The sequence below is a fragment of the Canis aureus genome, chromosome 29, assembly GCF_053574225.1.
Source record: "Canis aureus isolate CA01 chromosome 29, VMU_Caureus_v.1.0, whole genome shotgun sequence".
Classification (NCBI taxonomy): domain Eukaryota; kingdom Metazoa; phylum Chordata; class Mammalia; order Carnivora; family Canidae; genus Canis; species Canis aureus.
In genome coordinates, this window is record NC_135639.1 from 4,502,897 (window position 1) to 4,521,949 (window position 19,053).

Here is a 19,053-nt window from a genome sequence, read left to right on the forward strand (position 1 = left end):
CCCTTACTGTACAATCATATATAAAAGAACATCCCTATATAATAAATGAACCAACACTGTCAACAGACAAATGTCAACACACATTTGTGTAAACAAAAAAACCAACGAACAATCAAAATGCAAATAGGAGTTAACCTTACTGCTCCTTTTTAAAAAAAAAATCATACCAACGACCTATTTCTCTTCTCTTAGCTTGTGAAAGGTGAAAAGGATTAGTAATAGTGTGTGGTGATGGGGTTGTGGGAAAATGAGCTCTCTGCCCAAAGTGCTGTTGGCAGGTGTTTAAACTGGCTGAAACCTTCCATGGGTCTACATGTACTTGTTGACTTAACAGTTTTACGTGTGAGAATTCATCACAAAAACACCTGGAAAGGCTAACAAAATTAAACATAAAGAGGCATCATCACACCGTGGATATGGCAGCGAAAAACTGGAAACAACTAAAATGTCCCACCAAAAAGATATGTGTGAGTAAATTATGATTACTTGGCAAACTTGATCGATTGGTGAAGAGTCCCATGACAAATTGTTGAGATCTGTAATAGCGCATTTCAGAGTTGAACATAAAGTAGAACTTGATTTTAACGTGAATGTAGACATAGACATAAAGACGTGGGGATGAAAGTCTCTGCCCACGTATGAACAGAATTACTTCTCCTAGGGTGAAGTTTTAATTATATTTGCTTTCTTTATTTTTGTTAGTTCTATTTGATATCTTTTTTGTGTGAGCATATCTAAAGTGCATATCACGAGACAAAATCATTTCACTCTGGAAAATGGGCTCAAAGGAAAAAACTACTGAAATTCCGTCCCATCCCTTAAAAATGTCGTCAAAATAAATATACCTTATCGGAAAAAATCAATTTTCTCAAGAATATACAATGCTGCAAAGATAAAGCATGCCCATTCAATTGCGTAAAGGTGAGTGGTCAGATTGGTACAAATCTTTCTCATGTTGCTACACTTTCACCTTCAGTGCCTTGACTCATTTCCAGCAATCTAAGCCAGGAAATACCTAGAGTTATGACAAGGGTTATGTAGAAGGAGTACTAAAGACAAATAAAGATGGACCCTCTCAAGTTAGGATTTGAATAATGTACGACTATGATCTAGTTTGGGAGCGGAAATTTGAATGGTGCATCTCTCTAAGAAGGTCTAAAAGTAAGGAGGCTGTCGACTTTGCTCTTTACATCCCCCAGCATCGTCAGCAAAGGCTTAATCTTCTTCGTGTTCCTTTTTGAACTGTTGTTAGGGTCCCGTCCTTAACGGGTAAAGCAAGTGGATGTTGGCTGCTAGCGTCCGCGACCTTTGGGAAGGACAGGCCCTCGTGTTTTAGGGGTCCTGGCCCTGACGCGGTGGCCGACCTTGCTTCGACGGCATGTGACAAAGAGTTATAAATTAACCGTGTGCTCAAGGAAGTCCTCAGGAAGACTGTGCCTGCTCCCTTGTTTCTGCTGGTTGGCTGTAACCATAGCAACCCCTAACTCCAGACCAAAGTTCAGCCACTGTAAATCTTTACGACTATATTCATAGTCCAATGTTCCTCGGGGCATTTTGTCCCTCGAAGAGCAAGCTTTTATATTTTACAAGAAGCATTCATTCGACTCCATTTCTAAATACTGGACATCAAATGATAAGGCCCAAACATATTATAAGCAGACCGTTGCTTTCTTTTGTGACCTTAGGACCTCTACTTTCCCGAGAAGATGCCTACGACAAAGAAAATACTGATGTTCCTATCAAGCTTTTTAACAAGCTTTGGGGCCTTCATCGTAGTCTGCTCTATGCTCGGGACCCAAGAATGGGTCAGCAGCAGAATCGCTATCAGTGACTCTTCTTCAAACGGTAGTCTCATTGTCACCTACGGACTCTTCCGTGGCAAGAGCCGTCAAGAATTCAGTCATGGACTCGAGGAATCAGACAAAGACTTTGGAGGTAAATGAGACATTAATTTTGAATGGGTACAGCGAGATTGCGTTAACTGGGGTAAGACTTATGTCATCCTCTATTGGGGCCAAATACCTGTTCAAAACTGATTTCCTTGTGAGCTCTGAGCTGGCTCATAGATATGAATATATATTTTAAATTTTGAAAATTCACCCACATTATTATTTTAGCTTCCTCACTCTGGGTGTGTCTATTAGCACCACCGTCTACATAGTTCTGGCAGAGGCTGTGTTGAAGCGGTACTATCGAGTTTACTGACAAATAAATAAGTCTATCTAGCCAGGATATGGTATCCAACGTGAGAGGATAGTGGGAACAGTATTTTTCATTGTATTCATGGTGGATTTTTAGTTGGAACAATAGCCTCTGGCCAGAACTTCATTAGTGGCATCTTGGTGAGGAAAAAAATGAAGTGGAAAATATAAGTGAGTCCAGCTCTCATTTCTAGATCTGCAGTTGTTTCTTTAATCAACTTGAATTTGGATTTTAACCTCCAAAATATCTCATTGGTGTCAGACATGATATTAAATTTCTATTAATTCTATTAATTGCATGTTTTATAGGAATTCCTAATTTTGTTTCCTGATTTCTTACATCATAATGCCCTCCTCTCTTAGGGAGTGGAACACAAAGATCCATTAAGAATGATAAACTGAATTTAGCTACTTATTTGACTTTCGAAGACTGAATATATACCATGATGCTCTCAAAATTTAAAAGCAACATTTGTAAATTATTTAGCACCTCGAGTGGACTTTGCATTGAGGAGTGTTGCATGCAGGTAGACAGCATTATGGGTTATGACTCAGGCATTACATGCTGACTTATAAATGTGGGTCATTTTCTACCTCATATAGATGTAATATTTAGTTTGAGTTTGAGCCTTAAGCCCTGAGCAACATAGTTGTATCTCCAAGTTATGAAATTTGTCCTTTTGACATTAGCAAGAGCAAGGTATCCTCCGGTGTTTTAGTGATGTTACACACCTCCTCCAGTACCGGCCTCAGCGTCTCAGAAAGACAAGGAATATTCCCTTTGCAGCAACCAGAAACTAAGACTTTCAAACACACAGTCACACATTCAGTATGTGAATAGCATTTTCAAAACCAGAATGTGTACTAGTTCCTAAATCTCCAGACACATTGAAAAAATTTTAAATATGAGATAACAGCCGGTGATTTTTTTGATTTTCATGCTGTCTGTTTGGAACCAGTCGGTTCCAAGCCGAGATCCATGGCTTCAGTGAGAGCCCTGATTACCTATGTCAGGAGAGCTCAGGGGAGGCGAGGGAGGTCCAGGCCTGGCTCTAAAGCCCGGGGTGAGGGCAGTGAGCACAACAGTGTGGAGTTAGCAGGGAGAGACGTGGTCTTGGACGACCCCAAGGGCACAGGGCCAAGTGGGCACTGCAGCGCCATATGGCAGCGTGAAGGAGGCACACTATTTGCATTTTTTTTTTGCCTGGCTCTCTACTTTTATTCTTTGTTACTGCAGAGCCACGTTCAACTTTCTGAAGTCACCACTCTCCCAGGGTCCAGGTGCTGTAGAAAATAAGCCACCCCCTAATCAGTAAGAGCACATCAGAGGTGCTCTGGCCAATGTCTATTGGGGCCCCCCCAGAGCCTAGGGAGTCTTCACTGCTGATGGTTTTAGCAATCACTGAATTTGGAAGACTGGTAAGCAGTTCTGTAAGATAGGGGATAGTCACATAAGGAGGACGTATATCATGGTGTTCAGCTGCTGCAGACCCGGGCCTGTGTTCCCTGGAGAGCAGAATTGGAGGTACGGCTGCTGCCCTGCTAGTTTCTCAGGACTACACGGGGCTCAGCTCAAATCAGAAACCAATCCTTGGCAGTAAAATAAAATCCGTAAAAATGCCACTTCCCCTTCCCCAGCAGTGATACATTAACTTTTCCTTTTAAGATGTGAACACTATCAGCTTCCTGGCCAGGATGAGATCACAATGAACATCTATCTCCAAAGGGTAGTTTGTATCGCAAAGCTCGGCTACGTTTCCGCACACTGTGCCAATTCTGGCTGTAGACTTTGAGATGACAGCACAGTGTGAGGTGACAATGGCTGGTTTCAACAAGCCAAAAGAACCCGGCCACCAATAGGTCAACGGCTGGGGAAAATAATCGGTCAAACCTGCTAAGGAAACTCTCCCGCATGTGACTGGATTATTTAGCCAGCTCAGCCCGACCAGGAGATCTACTAGCTTCATCTAGTGGCCTCTCAATCTGTCCAATATCCAGATGTAAATTTACAGCCCCTGTGTCTACCAGTAGACACTTTGCTTTTGCTAGCTCCTAAAGTTCTGGATATTGAATTTCAATCCAAAAACACTTCCCTGAGCAGCTGGTCCGGGAAGGAGGGGCTGGGATGCTGAGGGGCATTGCGCACGCCTCCTGGGCCTGGTGGGCTCGCCATAGCTTCTGTCTAGAGAAAGGCCCCCTTCAGTTGAATCAGGCAGTGCAGGTGGCTATGAGAGTGACAGGGAGTTTCGCCCAGTCTGTTCCCCCCCACCCCACCCGCCAGTCCCTTTTCTCCACCCACCCCGTTTGTTCTCAGGGGAATCAAAATTGCACTATTGGCCCAAGATAAAAATAATTAGAACAGTAAATCTGCTGCAAAAAAAAAAAAAAAAAAATTCATTGCGAGGAGACAAAGGAGGCTGATTTCTTCCTTAGTACTCTTGCTTACCCACCCCCTCCCCCTATACACCTCTACTTTTTGGAGGAGGAGCCACTGGTTTGTCCCCAGAGACATGACCACGCTGGGTGATGGAGTTGAACAGGGCAGGAAATGCACTCCCCCTGCTTCTCCGTGAGAGAACCCAGATACAGTTCTCAGAGGCTGGGCATGCCAACGGGGACTTCTTGGAAGACCTGGAAGGCCCAGCTGGTCAGGGGTGTACTGCAGCCCATGGGTTGAGGAGCCCACCAAGTCAGCCTCCCTGATGACCCAAGCGCTTGAAGGGAGGGTGGAGGCAGGTCGCACCCACCCACAAAGCCACTGGCTCTCCCCCAGGCTCTGAGAACTTATGGAAAACCAGAGCTAGGAAGACCATAGAGCAAGAGGATCCTGAAGGGTTAAATCTCCACGCACAGAAAGCCCGATGTCCAGATGACCCATTTCTGTACGCAGCCCACCGCCCCCAGCACATTTCTGCGTCCCAGCTGTGGGAGCCGTGGCCTCTTTCCTGAGGTTGCCAGAATCCGGGCAATTAGTTCCAATTGTGAGGTGGTTTTCCTGATTCCAACGCTTGGCCCTGAAAAGGAAGAGGAAAGAACGGAATGTATTTGCTACTTTTGTAGGCAGAGAGCAGCTGTCAGATGCTAGTGGGGGGGGGGGGGCTGGGGCGGGTGGGGGTTATTCTGCTTCATTCTTGCTAACTTTCCCTGAATTTCCAGCTTTCATTGTCTGAGTTCTGAGCCAGGAGGGGGCTGAGAGATACAGCTGTCATACCTGTGTGGCAGGAAACTCAGAGGCTGAAATAGAATTTTAAAATACGGCAGTTTAAAATTAAGTTAAATTGTTACATTAATACAAAGAGAAGTATGAGTCAGTCGGCTCCAAATTGAAGCCCTTCTGAAAAATCATGTCTGTTAGATGTTACCAACAGTCAAAAACAAAGCCTAACCTCATTGTCACTTTCTGGTTTAATCTGAAAAAAGTGCAATGTTCGCCATTTGCAAAGGAACATCCATTTATAGCTTTTAATAAGCGCATGAGGCAGAAATATTCTCCAGGACACTCCAGGGATGACATTCTCCTCACACCAAAATGGCTATTTTCTAGTTAAGTATCCAAATTATTTCTTATTGGCTCCACACAGAGTTTATTCGGTCCCCAGCAAATTTCTGATGAGAGCTCCGAGCTTCCTCCTTGATGGGAGGGACAAACAGGGTGACTGGAATGGGAAGCAATTCTTCCTCATGGTCACACTTGGAAATTCTGCAGCATCCCACCCTCCACCTCTGAACAGGTGTGCCTACTTCCCATTTTTTATCTACTTCTACTCTGAGGTCATCATCCACTGGTTTCTTTCTTTTTTTTAATTTTTATTTATTTATGATAGTCACACAGAGAGAGAGAGAGAGAGAAAGAGAGAGAGAGAGAGGCAGAGACACAGGCAGAGGGAGAAGCAGGCTCCATGCCGGGAGCCCGATGTGGGATTCGATCTCGGATCTCCAGGATCGTGCCCTGGGCCAAAGGCAGGCGCCAAACCGCTGCGCCACCCAGGGATCCCTATCCACTGGTTTCAAAACAGATGCAGGAGGAGGCGCCGACCCCGGCATCTCCAGGGTGACCCAAAGAGCTAGAGTCTCAGCCTGTGCTCAGACCCTTTGGAAAGACCCAGGCCAAGGGCTTCCCTGGTGCAGGTGGCACCCAGGGGGCAGTGGCCCATTGGACCTCAGCCATCCCCACCCAGGCAATAGGTGGGGACAGGCAGGACCACATTTTTAGTTTAACCTATGCCATGAGGGTTCTTCCGTGAGATGCATAACACAGAGGCCTGTGCTGAGGACTTGGGCCAGCCTGGGGGTCATTCATGAGCGGAAATTGTGAAACAGTCCAGTCCCCACTGGGTACAAGAAGATTGGACATGTGTGAGTTGAACTTTGCTCCCAGGCCCGCCTCTCTCGCCGAGGAGCAGAATGTTCTCTAGCCAAGGGCGGTGAGGTCATCGGGGCCATGTCGCTGGGCTGATAGCTCCCTTTTTCTGGCCCCTGTGTTCTCGGGGTCCCCAGGGATGCGTGGTCGTGCTTGCACGGGGCAGCATGCAAGTCTCTACTCCTCTTTCCACCAGTTTGGTTTCTGTAGCCTCTCAATGTCCACTGTCCAGCAACAGGAAATCTGTCTCCCTCCTAGCATACTGCTGACTTAAAAAAAAAAAAAAAGAAAGAAAAGAAAGAAAAAAATCAGAATTAACAATTTAGATGTTTAGAAGTGAAGAGAAGAGAGAGGGGTGGTATCCGTTTGGGCAGAGAGAGCTGTGCCGCTCTGTCCAGCATGTTTTGAGGCTTAGAGTCAGAGTCAATGTGTACAGAGCAGGGGGCAGGCTGGTGGGAGCTTTGGAATCACGCCTTCCAAAGAACATTCTGGAGATGTGGGCTGTTAATCACACGGGGGCTCACATCTCTCTTCAATGACCAGAGAGGAGCAAGTGGGTTCTGTGTTGCTCTGGAGGAAGCATTAGGACTCCAGGCAGAGGTCGTAGAGATGCCCATTTGGGCACGACACAATTAAGAGCTTTTATTTATTTATTTATATGTGGGTGTTTTTTTTTTTTTTTAATGTAAATTTTAGCTAGTTAACATGCAGAGCAGTGTTGGTTTCTGGAGTAGAATTCAGTGATTCATCACTTGCAGCCACCACCAGTGAAGAGCTTTTAAATAATGAAGGCGACAGGGCATGAAAAGGACCACCTTGCAAAGACAGGGCCCCCTGCTGCCAGGATGCAGGTCAGGAGCAGGCTTGGCTGCGCCTCCCCTGGTGCGCACCACGTCCCGGGGCCCCCCTCTGGTTCCCAGGGACCCTGTTCTTTGAAGCAATCCGGTTCACACAGAGAGAGAGAGAGAGAGAAGAGATGAGGAGCCCCTGGGCCTGAGAACAAGGGATGTCTTTCCTGGCTTTTCTGGTTTCTGTTCTTTTTTTTTTTTTTTTTAAAGATTTTATTTATTTATTCATGAGAGACACAGAGAGAGACACAGGCAGAGACACAGGCAGAGGGAGAAGCAGGCGCCATGCAGGGAGCCCGATGCGAGACTCGATCCCAGGTCTCCAGGATCACGCCCTGGGCCGACGGTGACGCTAAACCGCTGAGCCCCCCGGGCTGCCCGGTTTCTGTTCTTTAAAGCTGTGGCCAGGCTGTGAGCGGTTCCCGATCTCTCCCAGGGCCTGAGAAACAGGAATGGAAAGAAGAAGGTTTTGACTTTGTCTTACCAGACCTCCCCACCCTGTCAGGGTTCTCGTAACTCACAATTCCCGAAGACTTCGTGAACATATGACCATGAACCCCGAAATCCTCTCCCCAGGTTGCTTTTCCCGTGTGTCATTGTGGCTTTCCACAGAACATCTTGGTAAACACTTTATTTAACGTGGTGGCGATCACCGAAGACCCCAAGACACACCGGCAGCCTTTGGAGATGTTTTATAAATGCGCGGCTGGGGTTACGGGGAAGTGTGGGGACAGCGTGCCCCCGGTGTCTGGTCATTCTGTGTTGTAAACAAAGGCGCACGCAGAGGAAACAGCTGCTTAGGGACCTCGGCTGGTGGCGGAGCAGGAGGATGTGGCAAAAGCAGGAACCCGTGGCCAACAGCGCAGGGCATCTGTGTTTCGTTGGGCACGAGTGCATATCCATGCCTGGAAGCTCCTTTGCACTTAAGAAATATGCACATTTTATAAAATGCTGTTAGAACTGAGAGGACTTGAGCTTGGAAAGAATTCTGATGGTTTGCCCTGCGGCCACCTTCTGCGTTTGAGCCACACGGGCCCTGGGCGCCCCGGCTCCAAGGAAAGTGAAGTCGGGAAGTGCGGCCGACACCTCAGGTGTACACACGGCTGTCATCTCCTGTCTCTGGGCCATCTCTGGCTCCCCGCTACCCGGTCACCCCCATCAGCCCCTCCCCCCACCTTCTGTGTAATGGGCTCACCTCAGAAATCTCAGGCTTGACCAGATCCTCTCTGTCACAGGTTTTCAGGGTGGCCCCCCCATAGGTGTCCCCAAGTGGAAGCCCAGTAATGCTCAGAGCAAGGGACCCCCGCCCACGAGGAGCTGTGGCAATGCCCACTGGCAAGCATCTGAGGCCAGGATGCCCCGAGGAACGTTGTCCAGCCCTGCGGCAGCTTATCAAGGAGGGCGCCCTCTTTTCTGGGGGAAATTACAATTGGGATAGCGAGCCGCTTATCCCAAGCCCCGAGGCCACACACATTCAAGCAGGGAAGGCGGATCCTGGGGTCCCGCCCCTTCCTGTCCCCACCCACCTGACACATGTCTCCCGCCATCCCTAACCCAAGCACCTGGCAGGTGCCTCCTGCCATCCCTAACCCAAGCACCTGGCAGGTGCCTCCTGCCATCCCTAACCCAAGCACCTGGCGGGTGCCTCCCGCCATCCCTAACCCAAGCACCTGGCGGGTGCCTCCTGCCATCCCTAACCCTAGCACCTGGCGGGTGTCTCCCGCCATCCCTAACCCCGAGTGCAGAGGCCTGCCTGGGCGTGGGGGGGCGGGGGGGTAGCCTCTGGTCTAGGGGCCTTGGTGTTTGCTTTCTGTGCTCTGTGCTTACCAAACGCTGCTTTAGTTTTAGAGAAATTGAACACCTCTTCCCAAAGAACTCTGCATTTGGTGACGATCCTGTTCCTGGTCCTCAGCCTGTGCGCTTCGCTGCTCAGTTCGGGGCTCACGTTCTACAACAGCATCAGCAACCCCTACCAGACGTTCCTGGGACCAGTGGGGGTGTACACCTGGAGCGGGCTTGGTGGTGAGTGTCCCCGGGAACGCCTGGCGCTCCGCGGAGAGCTGGCCTCCGCGTCTCGTCTCTCCGCTGCTCGGGCACACGACGAACACACACAGGGTGTGTGCGAGAGCTGGGGAGATTAAGCAGACCTAGTCTGTGCCAAGTTGTGTGCAGGGGCCTGGGGGTTATTCGTATAAGCCTACAGCATTTATTAAGCCCCTCGGAAATGACATTGTTTTAAACGCACGGGTGGGCTGGGACGCCTGGGGGGCTCAGCAGTTGAGTGTCTGCCTTCAGCCCAGGGCATGATCCTGGGGTCCCGGGATCGAGTCCCACATCGGGCGGGGTCCCCGCACGGAGCCTCACCTCCAAATAAGCCACTGTGGGCTAAAATCCACACATGACACAGCTGTATGGCTGCCCCACAGAGAACCACAAAGGTCACCCAGAGAATCTGAGGCCAACACCCTTCTTGTGGGTGACCTGTGAGCCCTGGTGATTCTGTACCGTGTGGCCAGGTCGCTTTATCTGTTTATGGTAAAGGTCAGGGTGGGGCTGAATGCCGCCGGGGAGCCGATCTGAGCGTCAGTCATAGTACGAGACCGCTGCTCTCCCTGGGTCTCCGCGAGGCTCAGCGGCCACCGTGGTCCAGTGGGGTCCCTCTGGCTCGCCAGGTGCCAGATTTCCTCTGCTCTCCCCACCCCCCATGAATACCTGCTCTTGAGAGCGGATCTGAAGAAGCCTGTCGTACCTGCGGGATGCCTCTGGGGGTGGCTTCACGTTCCAGGGAGCACATTTCAACAGAGGCCAGGAACTTTCAAGCACAGGCAAGAGGGTCTGGATATTAAGGTGACAGGAAACCTGGAGGAGGACAGTGGGCAGCTTCCTCTTGTCTTTCTGTGAGGGGCCACCCTTGCCCAAGCCCGGGGCAGGTGGTGGGAAGAGATCCCCGGGGCTCTGTGCCGTGGCCGTCCGCAGGGCTGTGGCTCCCAGGGGAGGGGCGCCCTGACCCCTGACCGGAGCACTGTGGCCTTCTTCAAAGTAACAGTTGAGGAGCTGCATGAGCTCACCCCAGATGGCACAGAACAAGGGAAATCCATGCAATTCACTGCTCAAAAGGGGATTTTTAAAAAGAGTTTATTTATTCATGAGAAACACAGAGAGAGAGGCAGAGGCACAGGCAGAGGGAGAAGCAGGCTCCCTGCAGGGAGCCCGATGTGGGACTCCATCCCAGGACCCCGGGATCATGCCCTGAGCCAAAGGCAGATGCTCAACCTCTGAGCCACCCAGGTGCCCCTAAAGGGGATGCTTTTAAGGGTGCAATTCGTAATCGTTAAGCCAGGCCAGCGGTGGGAACTGGGACTGCAGGTACGGCCACACGGCAGGCTCGCTCCTCGGCTCTGAGGATTTGGGGCCGGGCTGCTTTAGCATGTGTGGATGACACATGACTTGCCCTTTCCTTTCTTCCTGTGGTCTTATTACCTGGTGGTAAAAACAACCAACCCCCCCCCCCCCCCCCCCAGCAATTGAATGGGCACCGGCTGTGGGCCAGCCACACGGTGTGCCCAGCTCTGGTCTCACAAAGGCACCAGCAGCCAAGCCGAGGACTTGGTTACAAACTCAGATACCCTCTCCCCAAGGCCAAGCTTCCTTTCCCCCCACTATTCCTAGGATGACCGTCACCCCAGCCGAACCAAAGGCAGGACCCACCAGCACTCTTTACCAAGGCAAAAAAAAAAGGATTATTTTAATTTTTGCTCATATAATGAAGCAGCTAAAGAAAACGGTGGCCTCAGGCACAGCTGGATTCAGGCTCTCGGCCTCCACCCTCGGAACTCTGATTCCCCTCAGTGCTTGTCTCCTGATTTTGCCAGTGCTCTCTCTGGCGTTAGGCAGGAGGCTGGTCCCCTCGGAGGCAGGATGGCTGCCAGCAGCCCCAGGAGAAAGGACTTCTTTCCCCCCAAATCTCTAACTAGAATTGTCCTTCCCGTCCCTGGAACAATCTCCGTGGCCTCCAGTGGGGTTGAACTCCCTGGCTGACCACCTGGTCCTGGGACACCCGACCCCTCAGAGCTGGGGCTGGGGAATCAGGTGCCTGTACCAAAGCAGGATTGGGCGTGGGGCGTCAGGGACAAGCCGGGACCACGTCGCTGCTCGACACCCTGCAGGGCTCAAGGCCCATTGCTTCATAAACCCTGTTTCTGCAAGGCTGGAGTTTCCAGCTCTTTGTCCCCACGGCTGAGTATAAGCTGACTTTGCAAGCGGCAGAGGCCGATGCGTGTTTGTGGAGGAAAACATGAAAAACGCAGGGCGGACGGCCTTCCCCTCAATCCCCACCTACCTGTAACAACAAAGTATCCTCTGCCAGGGAGAGCAGAGAGCTGTGCAGCATTCCTTTCCCTGCTTGGGGCAAGTTCTAACACACAGAAGAGGCTGTTGGGGGGCAGAGAAATGTAGGGAGACGTCGATGTGTAAGAAGGAGGTCTGCAGTCTAGCAGGGGTCGCAGGGAGATGTGTGTGGCGTCGGGCTTCACGTCTGGCCTCCTCTGAACGCCCCCCCGTGCCCCATAGCCTCTTGATCCCAGGGCCCTGTGAAGCCAGATTTTCCCTGAGTGTGCCTCTGAGGACTCCCGATTTTCCTCACACGTGCATCGAGTGTGCAGCACGTAGTGAAAACCCTGATGATGTGAGGCTCGGCCTGCACACAGCTTTTATGCACAAAGATGCCATTGACACCCTTGCTTCGGGTCATCTTGGCAGGAGCCTTGGTCACCTTGGTCAGGCTGGCTCCAGGGGCTCTGGAGCCAGAGGGAAGTGCCGCAAATCCCCATTCAGGCTGACTTGGAACAAGCTCCCCGTGGCTGCAGGGAAGAGGAAGTGGGCTCCCTAGCAAGGTTCTGAAGGAACAGGAGCAGACTGTGCTTTGAGGGAAACAACAGCATCACAGCCTCCCAGGCAGCTCCCGTGCCCTCCAGCCCCAGCTGCCCTTTGCCCCACAGCGGTCTGGGGTGGCCCGACCCTGACCACAGGGGATATCACTGTAGATGGAGAAAATGTTGGAGCCTGAGACGACTTTGCAGATTGTCCCAACACATGTGATCCTCAGCCCAGGAACCCAGAGAGCAGAAAGTGATGGGGCAGGTCGCATGGCCTGATGCGGGCAGGCCAGGCCTGGAGACAGCCTCCTGAGCCTTCGGGAGCTCCCCCCTCCTGCCACGGGGCCCCCTGTATCCCTCTCTAAATCCCCTGCTCCAGAGCCCAGGAGAAGCAGTCGGGGAGAGGCATCTCCTTCGTGCAGGGGTTCAGGTCAGCACTTGTCTGCGGCGGCCCCTCCCAACTGATATCAAAGCCGAGCACGTCCCACTGCAGAGAAAAGTGCAACCCTGTGTTCACCTACTCCTTTGTGACTAAGCTTTTATAAGAAATTTCACAAGAGCGTAATGAAGGATAATTAAGGAGTGTGAGACGCGTAGAGCATCAGAGGAGGGGGCTCTCGTATGCACACATTATTGTGAAGCAGAACCATCACGCTGAGGATGAAAGTCCGTCATCAAGGTCAAAGCTCTCTCCTCACACCAAAGCCCTGGAGTCAGGGCGTTTGGAGGATTGGGAAAAGTCCCTGGGCGTGGGCTACAGCCTGGACACGTTGACCCCGGAATGTCTGTTGAGTGCTGGGCAAATGTTCACAGACATGTACAGCCCTCCCCTCCATCACTCTTAGAACATTCCATCAGCTCAGAGAGAACCCGATGCCCGCTGGCCATCATCGCCTCCCCAACTCCCAGCCCAGCCCTGTTCCAACCAACCCCAAGTCTACCCTTTGCCTTGGTCAGCCTGATCCCCTTTGGAAGGTGAGGCATGAGGCCCAGAGAAGCACACGTGTGGGACCGTGTGGCTGGAGCCCTGGAACTCGGCTCACTCTGACTCCAGAACTCTGTTCACCTGGGCCAACGTGACTGTCCAAAGTCAATACCCAGACACACTCTCCAGGGGAGGATGTTGTGAAGAATTTAAAAAAAAAAAAAAAAAAAAAAAAAAGGGATGAGAACACAATGATCAAATTCTCTTCCCACACGAGTTTAGTGAGGAGACCCTTCCTGGCTACACGCCACCCTCCACTGTGAGCAGGATGCAAGTCCGGGCTCTGAGGCAATGTCTGCAGCTCTGCAGGGAGGTGGCCTCCTTGGTGGGCAGTGCTCAGGATGCTCAGAGCAGCTCCCATCAGCCAGGACCTGTCTCGTGGCCCCCGCGGCTCTGAGCTCACTGCCCCCTCTGTGTCTTCATGTAGCCTGGTCTCTTCTGTTTGCAATGCTCTGACCTTTCAGTACTTGTCATCCATCCACTCCTCTCTAGAAAGCTTCTTGTTGGCTCTCCTGTCTGCTCATTCCAGGGTTCATTCCATGCAGCTGTGTGGGCACGGGCTGAGGGAGGGGCTCCGCAAAAGGTCTTGAACCTTATGTTTGCCTTTGGCTGGATGCTGCCCCCCATCTTTAGTGGTCGGTGCCTAGAATCTAGCTCAGGTGTTATGGTTCCTTTAAGCTCCGGTACCTAGAAGACTGTAAATCCCCATGTAGACAGTCCGTAATTGTCCACAGAGCACAGGGTCCATCAAGAAAGAAAGTGACAGTAAAAAAAAAAAAAAAAAGTATCATATCATTTATGAGACTGAATCTTCTTTCCAGCATTCTTGATTTTCGTGGCCATGATCCTGTTCGTGGGGAACACACAATCCAACCATCTCTCCAAAGAGCTGGCCCAGACGCTGTACCCTGTATATCCAGCAGCCACCTACGGAGGAGCGACCCACAGCTATGGTTACTCGTTTTGGCTCACGCTGCTCGTCATTCTTCTAAATGTTGTCACCGTGGTCATCATTTTTTTCTTCCAGAAGGCCCGATACCAGCGAAAACAGGAGGAGAGAAAGCCCATGGAATTTGCTCCAAGAGATGGAATTCTATTCTGAAGCCAGTGTTCTGTAATTCTGTCAGTAGGTCTATTGCACCGTCCATCAGCTCCCCAGCAGCGACTGGCTCGCTTGTCTGGACAATCAGCATGCAACCCTGGTTGACTGTCACTTTGTGATAGTCTTGTATCTCAGGACACTCCATAAATGATGTCACCTTGGAAAGGGTTCTTCCCACTAGGGTGGGGAAGATGAAGGGGAAAGTGCTCCAGTCCATGCACGATTCAAAGCCGTAAAATGATTATGAGACTATGGACCCTCCCGAGCTGGTCTCACTCTCTAAGACAATAAAGGTTTGTGGTATGGATCTTTCCCTTAAGTAGTTTAAAGCACTTTAGCACCTACGATCTCCTCCTCCTCAGGAGGGACCAGGTATTTTTATGCCACTGTTTGAGTGAAGACTTCCAGGGACAGAGGGAATCAGAACTCGTCATTCCAGGACCGGGTATTGGAGGCAAAAGATGGGTGAGACTTGGGAGTAAATGCCCTGGTCCTCTGGACCCTCGGTTGTCAACATAATTCAAGCCTGGTAGTGGGTAGAAGTGCTGATATATGACCTTCAAATGCATTTTTTTGAGGTGCCAAGGTGCAGTTTTTGTATGGAAGAAAGAAGTGAGAAGATTTAAGAAAGATAAAAATTACAGTCCTAAAGCCTTCACACAAGGGAGTCTATATGTATCTCTGGTTTAAAAGGATTGTGGTTAATTAGTCAAAAAGGGAAATATAACATTGCCACAAGTTCTGGTAACCAGCCCTTTGCTGTTGACACAATATAGTTGGCCGGATGGGAGTGTATCAGCCATCAGTAGCTTCCTGCCCAGCCAAAGGCTAAGCTGTGGCTTCGAGCTCTGAGCTTGCAGGCATTCCCCAAGTCAAGGCTAGGCAGATGCAGAACACAGAGGTTGGGTTGGCCTCTAAGAACATGTGAGTAAAATGCGTTCGCAGACTCCAAAGAACACAATGGCCAATCAGGAAATTTTTGAAAAACTCCAGAATGGATTAGACCTACTTTCCCAGTAGGATATTCTTCTAGAAAATCCCTCTGAGGATCTTTTGGGCCTGAAAGTCCCACAAATCAGTCAGGTTTTGCATTGACAGGATCCTGAAATCATGACCCGTCGAGTCTTGATTGAACCAAAGCCAAACAGAGCAGAAATCTATTAGTGTAATTTTCGAAGCAGCAGCTCTTTGGACAGAAAGATACATCCTTTATGAAGCTGTTAGAGATTCATGACCTTCTTATCTACTATATTCCAACAATCTTCCTTAGAAATAATATTTTTCATTCAAAAAAACGCCCATTGACTACCTATGATGATGCAATTAGCACTGTGCTAACCCAGGTACCTGCCGCGGCAGAGCTTACTGTGGAGAAGTCGGGACAAACATTCCAAGTGCAGTTGTTAAATTCCACATAAAACAGGTACTTAGTCACCAGACTGTGCTGATTCTCTGAAAGGTCGGTCCTCTATAACCGCCCACCCCCAAGTCCAGGTTACGCTAATAAATTAACTTGCTGTGCAACATTGGACGTATTAAAAATATGATTCTCAACAGTGAAAAGGTTCTAAGCTCTTTGAAACTGAAAACATTCATGTTCTTTGAAGGTTGGATTTTATGTCGGGCTTGGATAATGTGGACAAGCAATAGAAGAGGAAACAGGTATGGGTAACAAATCATGCAAATCATCGCTGAATAGGTAGGCGCTCACACTCCATGTTAATGCAAAGGACACTACGAAATATAAAGACCATGTTTCCTCATTTTCCTCATCTCAGAGTGTGAACTATCTCAAGCCTTATATCACAGATGACCTTTAAAGAACCATTCAAAACAGGAATCTGGTATGTGGAAGTACAGCTCACAGTTCTGGGGATGAAGAGCTTGACTCTTACTGTGTCTGAAGGTAGAAACTCTGTGTGTTCCTTAGAAATCTTAAGGAAGAATGAAGTCTGCAGACTTCTCCTAGACGTAGCCGTGATCGGCTGTTCTAAAATTACTTCATGAATGTGCATTATGTTTGTTGTCATGGAACCACATGAAGCATGATTTTGAAGGTCTGAACTATTCTGTGGAATTAGAAGGTTCCAGCGGTCATGATATGACACCCCCCCACACAATTAGCCCATGTGGTCTTATGACGATGAGCTGGATGACAAGATTCATGCACACTTGAAAAATAAATAAATCACATAGAATATTGTCCTCTTCAATATCATAATAACACAGGGTCTATGATGATAATTTTAGGGAAATTAATTCTTTACTCAAAGTGAGGGGATCCCTGGGTGGCTCAGTGGTTTAGTGCCGCCTTTGGCCCAGGGTGTGATCCTGGAGACCCGGGATCCCACATCAGGCTCCATGCATGGTGCCTGCTTCTCCCTCTGTGTCTCTCATGAATAAATAAATAGAATCTTTAACAAATAAATAAATAAAGTCAAAGTGATTAGTACCCCCACCCCCCTACCCCCCACCCTCTCCAGCAGTGAGTTGATGTTTGCAAAGCACTTTGGGAGACAGGGACACCCCCCCCCCCCCCAAGGTAAGGTTTGCTCTCACTATTAGAGTTTTATTTGCTCATCTCAACAAACCCTGGGGATGAAGCAGGGCGGGAAGGATTGTGTCCGTGGATATGAGACTGTTCGGGGTCCATGCAGCGCTCCAGCAGCCAGCCCTCCATGGCCATACAGTAGTGGTATTCCTGCAAGTGACACGTGGCCATACGGGTGGACAAATTGGCTGCTTGCTGCCTTCAGGGCCTACTCGGTGCTCTTGGAAGCCCTGGGAGCCTGCAGATTCTGCAAAGGGCAGGCGGCCACCAAGCAGAGCTCCAGAACAGGTTCTCCTGCCTGCACATCGCCCCCTGCAATGATCTTCTTCCTCCTTCACTGAAACCTGCCACCGAGCACAGACTTGAAGGCAGGTTCTTAGTCACCTGATCTGATGTCCTTCTGCAGCCTGACTAAGGATGTGGGCCCAGCGTGTGTGGGAGTGGATGGCTCAGAGGCAGGAGGCTTTCTGATTCTGAAATTGCAGCACAGAGAGACTGGGCCTTGGTCCCTGAGCCACACTGTGCTCTCCTGACCCCGGCACCCAGAACCTCCCTCCCCCTCACTGGGTGGGGGGATGCTGTGGGCAGATAAATCCTTCAGCCAGAAGTGTGGAAGGCACATCCGTCCACACAGCCCTGTTCCCCATCCTCACCCCCGAAAACCTCATCACCCAGGGCGTGGAGACACAGCTGGAGGCTCCACGTGTAAACTGCTCTGGGATCTCAGAGCCGGCCCACTCATGGCCCCTTCTGAGCTTCTATCTGTTTTTTCACGACCAAAAACTAAAACATAAATAATAGAAATGACAGTCAGCATAGGGTGGAGAGGGCCGTTCTGGAGTCAGGCTGCCTGCCTGTGTGGAGAAGTTACTTAACCTCCGAGAGCCTCCCTCTACTCATCTGTGAGATGGGACGACAAAAGCAGGATTCGCTCTCAGGGCTGCGGGATGGACCCCGCCGAGGTGTGTGGAGGCTCCTGGTCCCCGATAACGGGCACCATCCTCCCTCACAGACCCTTCAGTATATAAAAACTGTAATCCGGATTAAAGGTGAGCTCGTGCTCCCACCCTTAGCTACTTCAGGCCACACCATTCTTGTGCTTGGTAAGTGACCCTACAACCTAGACTAGGGAAGTTGGTAAACTTGACTGAGCGTCTGAAGGTGGCAGGTGGCAAGGCAGAGGTCAAAGCAACACTCGGACGGGTATGCTTTCCGGCCTCTATCTGACTCAGTTCCCAAAACACTGCTTTTCGTCAGGCTGGTGGCACAGGCCTGCGGTGGGGCTCCGGGACAGAAGTGGGAAGGGAAGGCGGTCCCCACGGAAGGCGCGGCCTACTGGGTGTCCCCGTTACATTTCACCGCATGTGTGAATCTCAGGGTGGCTCCCGTTCACTCAGAACCAAAAGGAGCAGCTTGTTCCAACAAAGCAGCCAGTTGGTTTTGAAGAAAACCTTCAGCTGGCCTGGGTGCTAACCTGAGCTGGAGAGGGTGGGGTCTGGGTGACACGACACACCCAGAGAAGGCAACACATCCTGTGACCAAAGGACTTTGTGCTGCTGAAAATAGAAGGAAGGCCCGATTACTCATGATGACCAGGGTCACTGGCTTTCGAACGTCGTGCTCAAGGAGGAACTGAGGTAGGTGGGAAGCCTGACACATGACGTGCGCTGAGTGGGAGGCCCCGAAGCATGCCCAGGTTCTGTTCCCGTTCTGGAACGTTCTTTCTGCTGTGTGTTTTCACCCCACCCAGGGACGGAAAATTGATCACGCTGTCAGAATTTCAGACAACATCCCAGCTACTACGACCATCCTTTTGTGTTTGTGATGGGCTTCAGATCATGAGAGTTTTCTTTTCAAAACGTTTACTTGTTAAGGCAGAAAGACAAGTCAGAGAGAAGTTGCGTTGTGTCCTAGGACTATTAGTCTTAGACACACAGCTCGGAAAGCGAGCGCTCCGCCGGCCGCCCACCTCCCTCCTTAGCAAGAGGCTTAGACTTTTCCTTTTTAGCCATGACCCTTTGGGAGAGGCTCTGCTTGCCCGGTGATGTGGAAGTAAGCTACTTCAACAAAATGTTCAATGGATAAATCACTCTTCCGGAAGAGGAAGTCTCCACTCTTCTAGTTCCTCGCAG

The 19,053-nt window shown here is 50.2% G+C and overlaps 1 protein-coding gene across 1 annotated transcript; it reads left to right on the forward strand.

Annotated features, from left to right (window-relative positions):
- Positions 1-1,508: 1,508 nt before the first annotated feature.
- Positions 1,509-16,568, forward strand: CLRN3 (clarin 3). Its single transcript, XM_077877215.1, has 3 exons — positions 1,509-1,935; positions 9,252-9,431; positions 14,090-16,568. The coding sequence occupies exons 1-3, from the start codon at positions 1,707-1,709 to the stop codon at positions 14,368-14,370; spliced, it is 690 nt and encodes a 229-aa protein (XP_077733341.1). The 5' UTR covers positions 1,509-1,706; the 3' UTR covers positions 14,371-16,568.
- Positions 16,569-19,053: the final 2,485 nt, after the last annotated feature.

Excerpts from the sequence above, each read along its gene's own strand:
- CLRN3 (XM_077877215.1), top strand. The coding sequence starts at position 1,707 with ATGCCTACGACAAAGAAAATACTGATGTTCCTATCAAGCTTTTTAACA. Across the intron at positions 1,936-9,251 it reads ATCAGACAAAGACTTTGGAG|TTTTAGAGAAATTGAACACC; the intron begins GTAAATGAGACA and ends ACGCTGCTTTAG. Across the intron at positions 9,432-14,089 it reads CACCTGGAGCGGGCTTGGTG|CATTCTTGATTTTCGTGGCC; the intron begins GTGAGTGTCCCC and ends TCTTCTTTCCAG.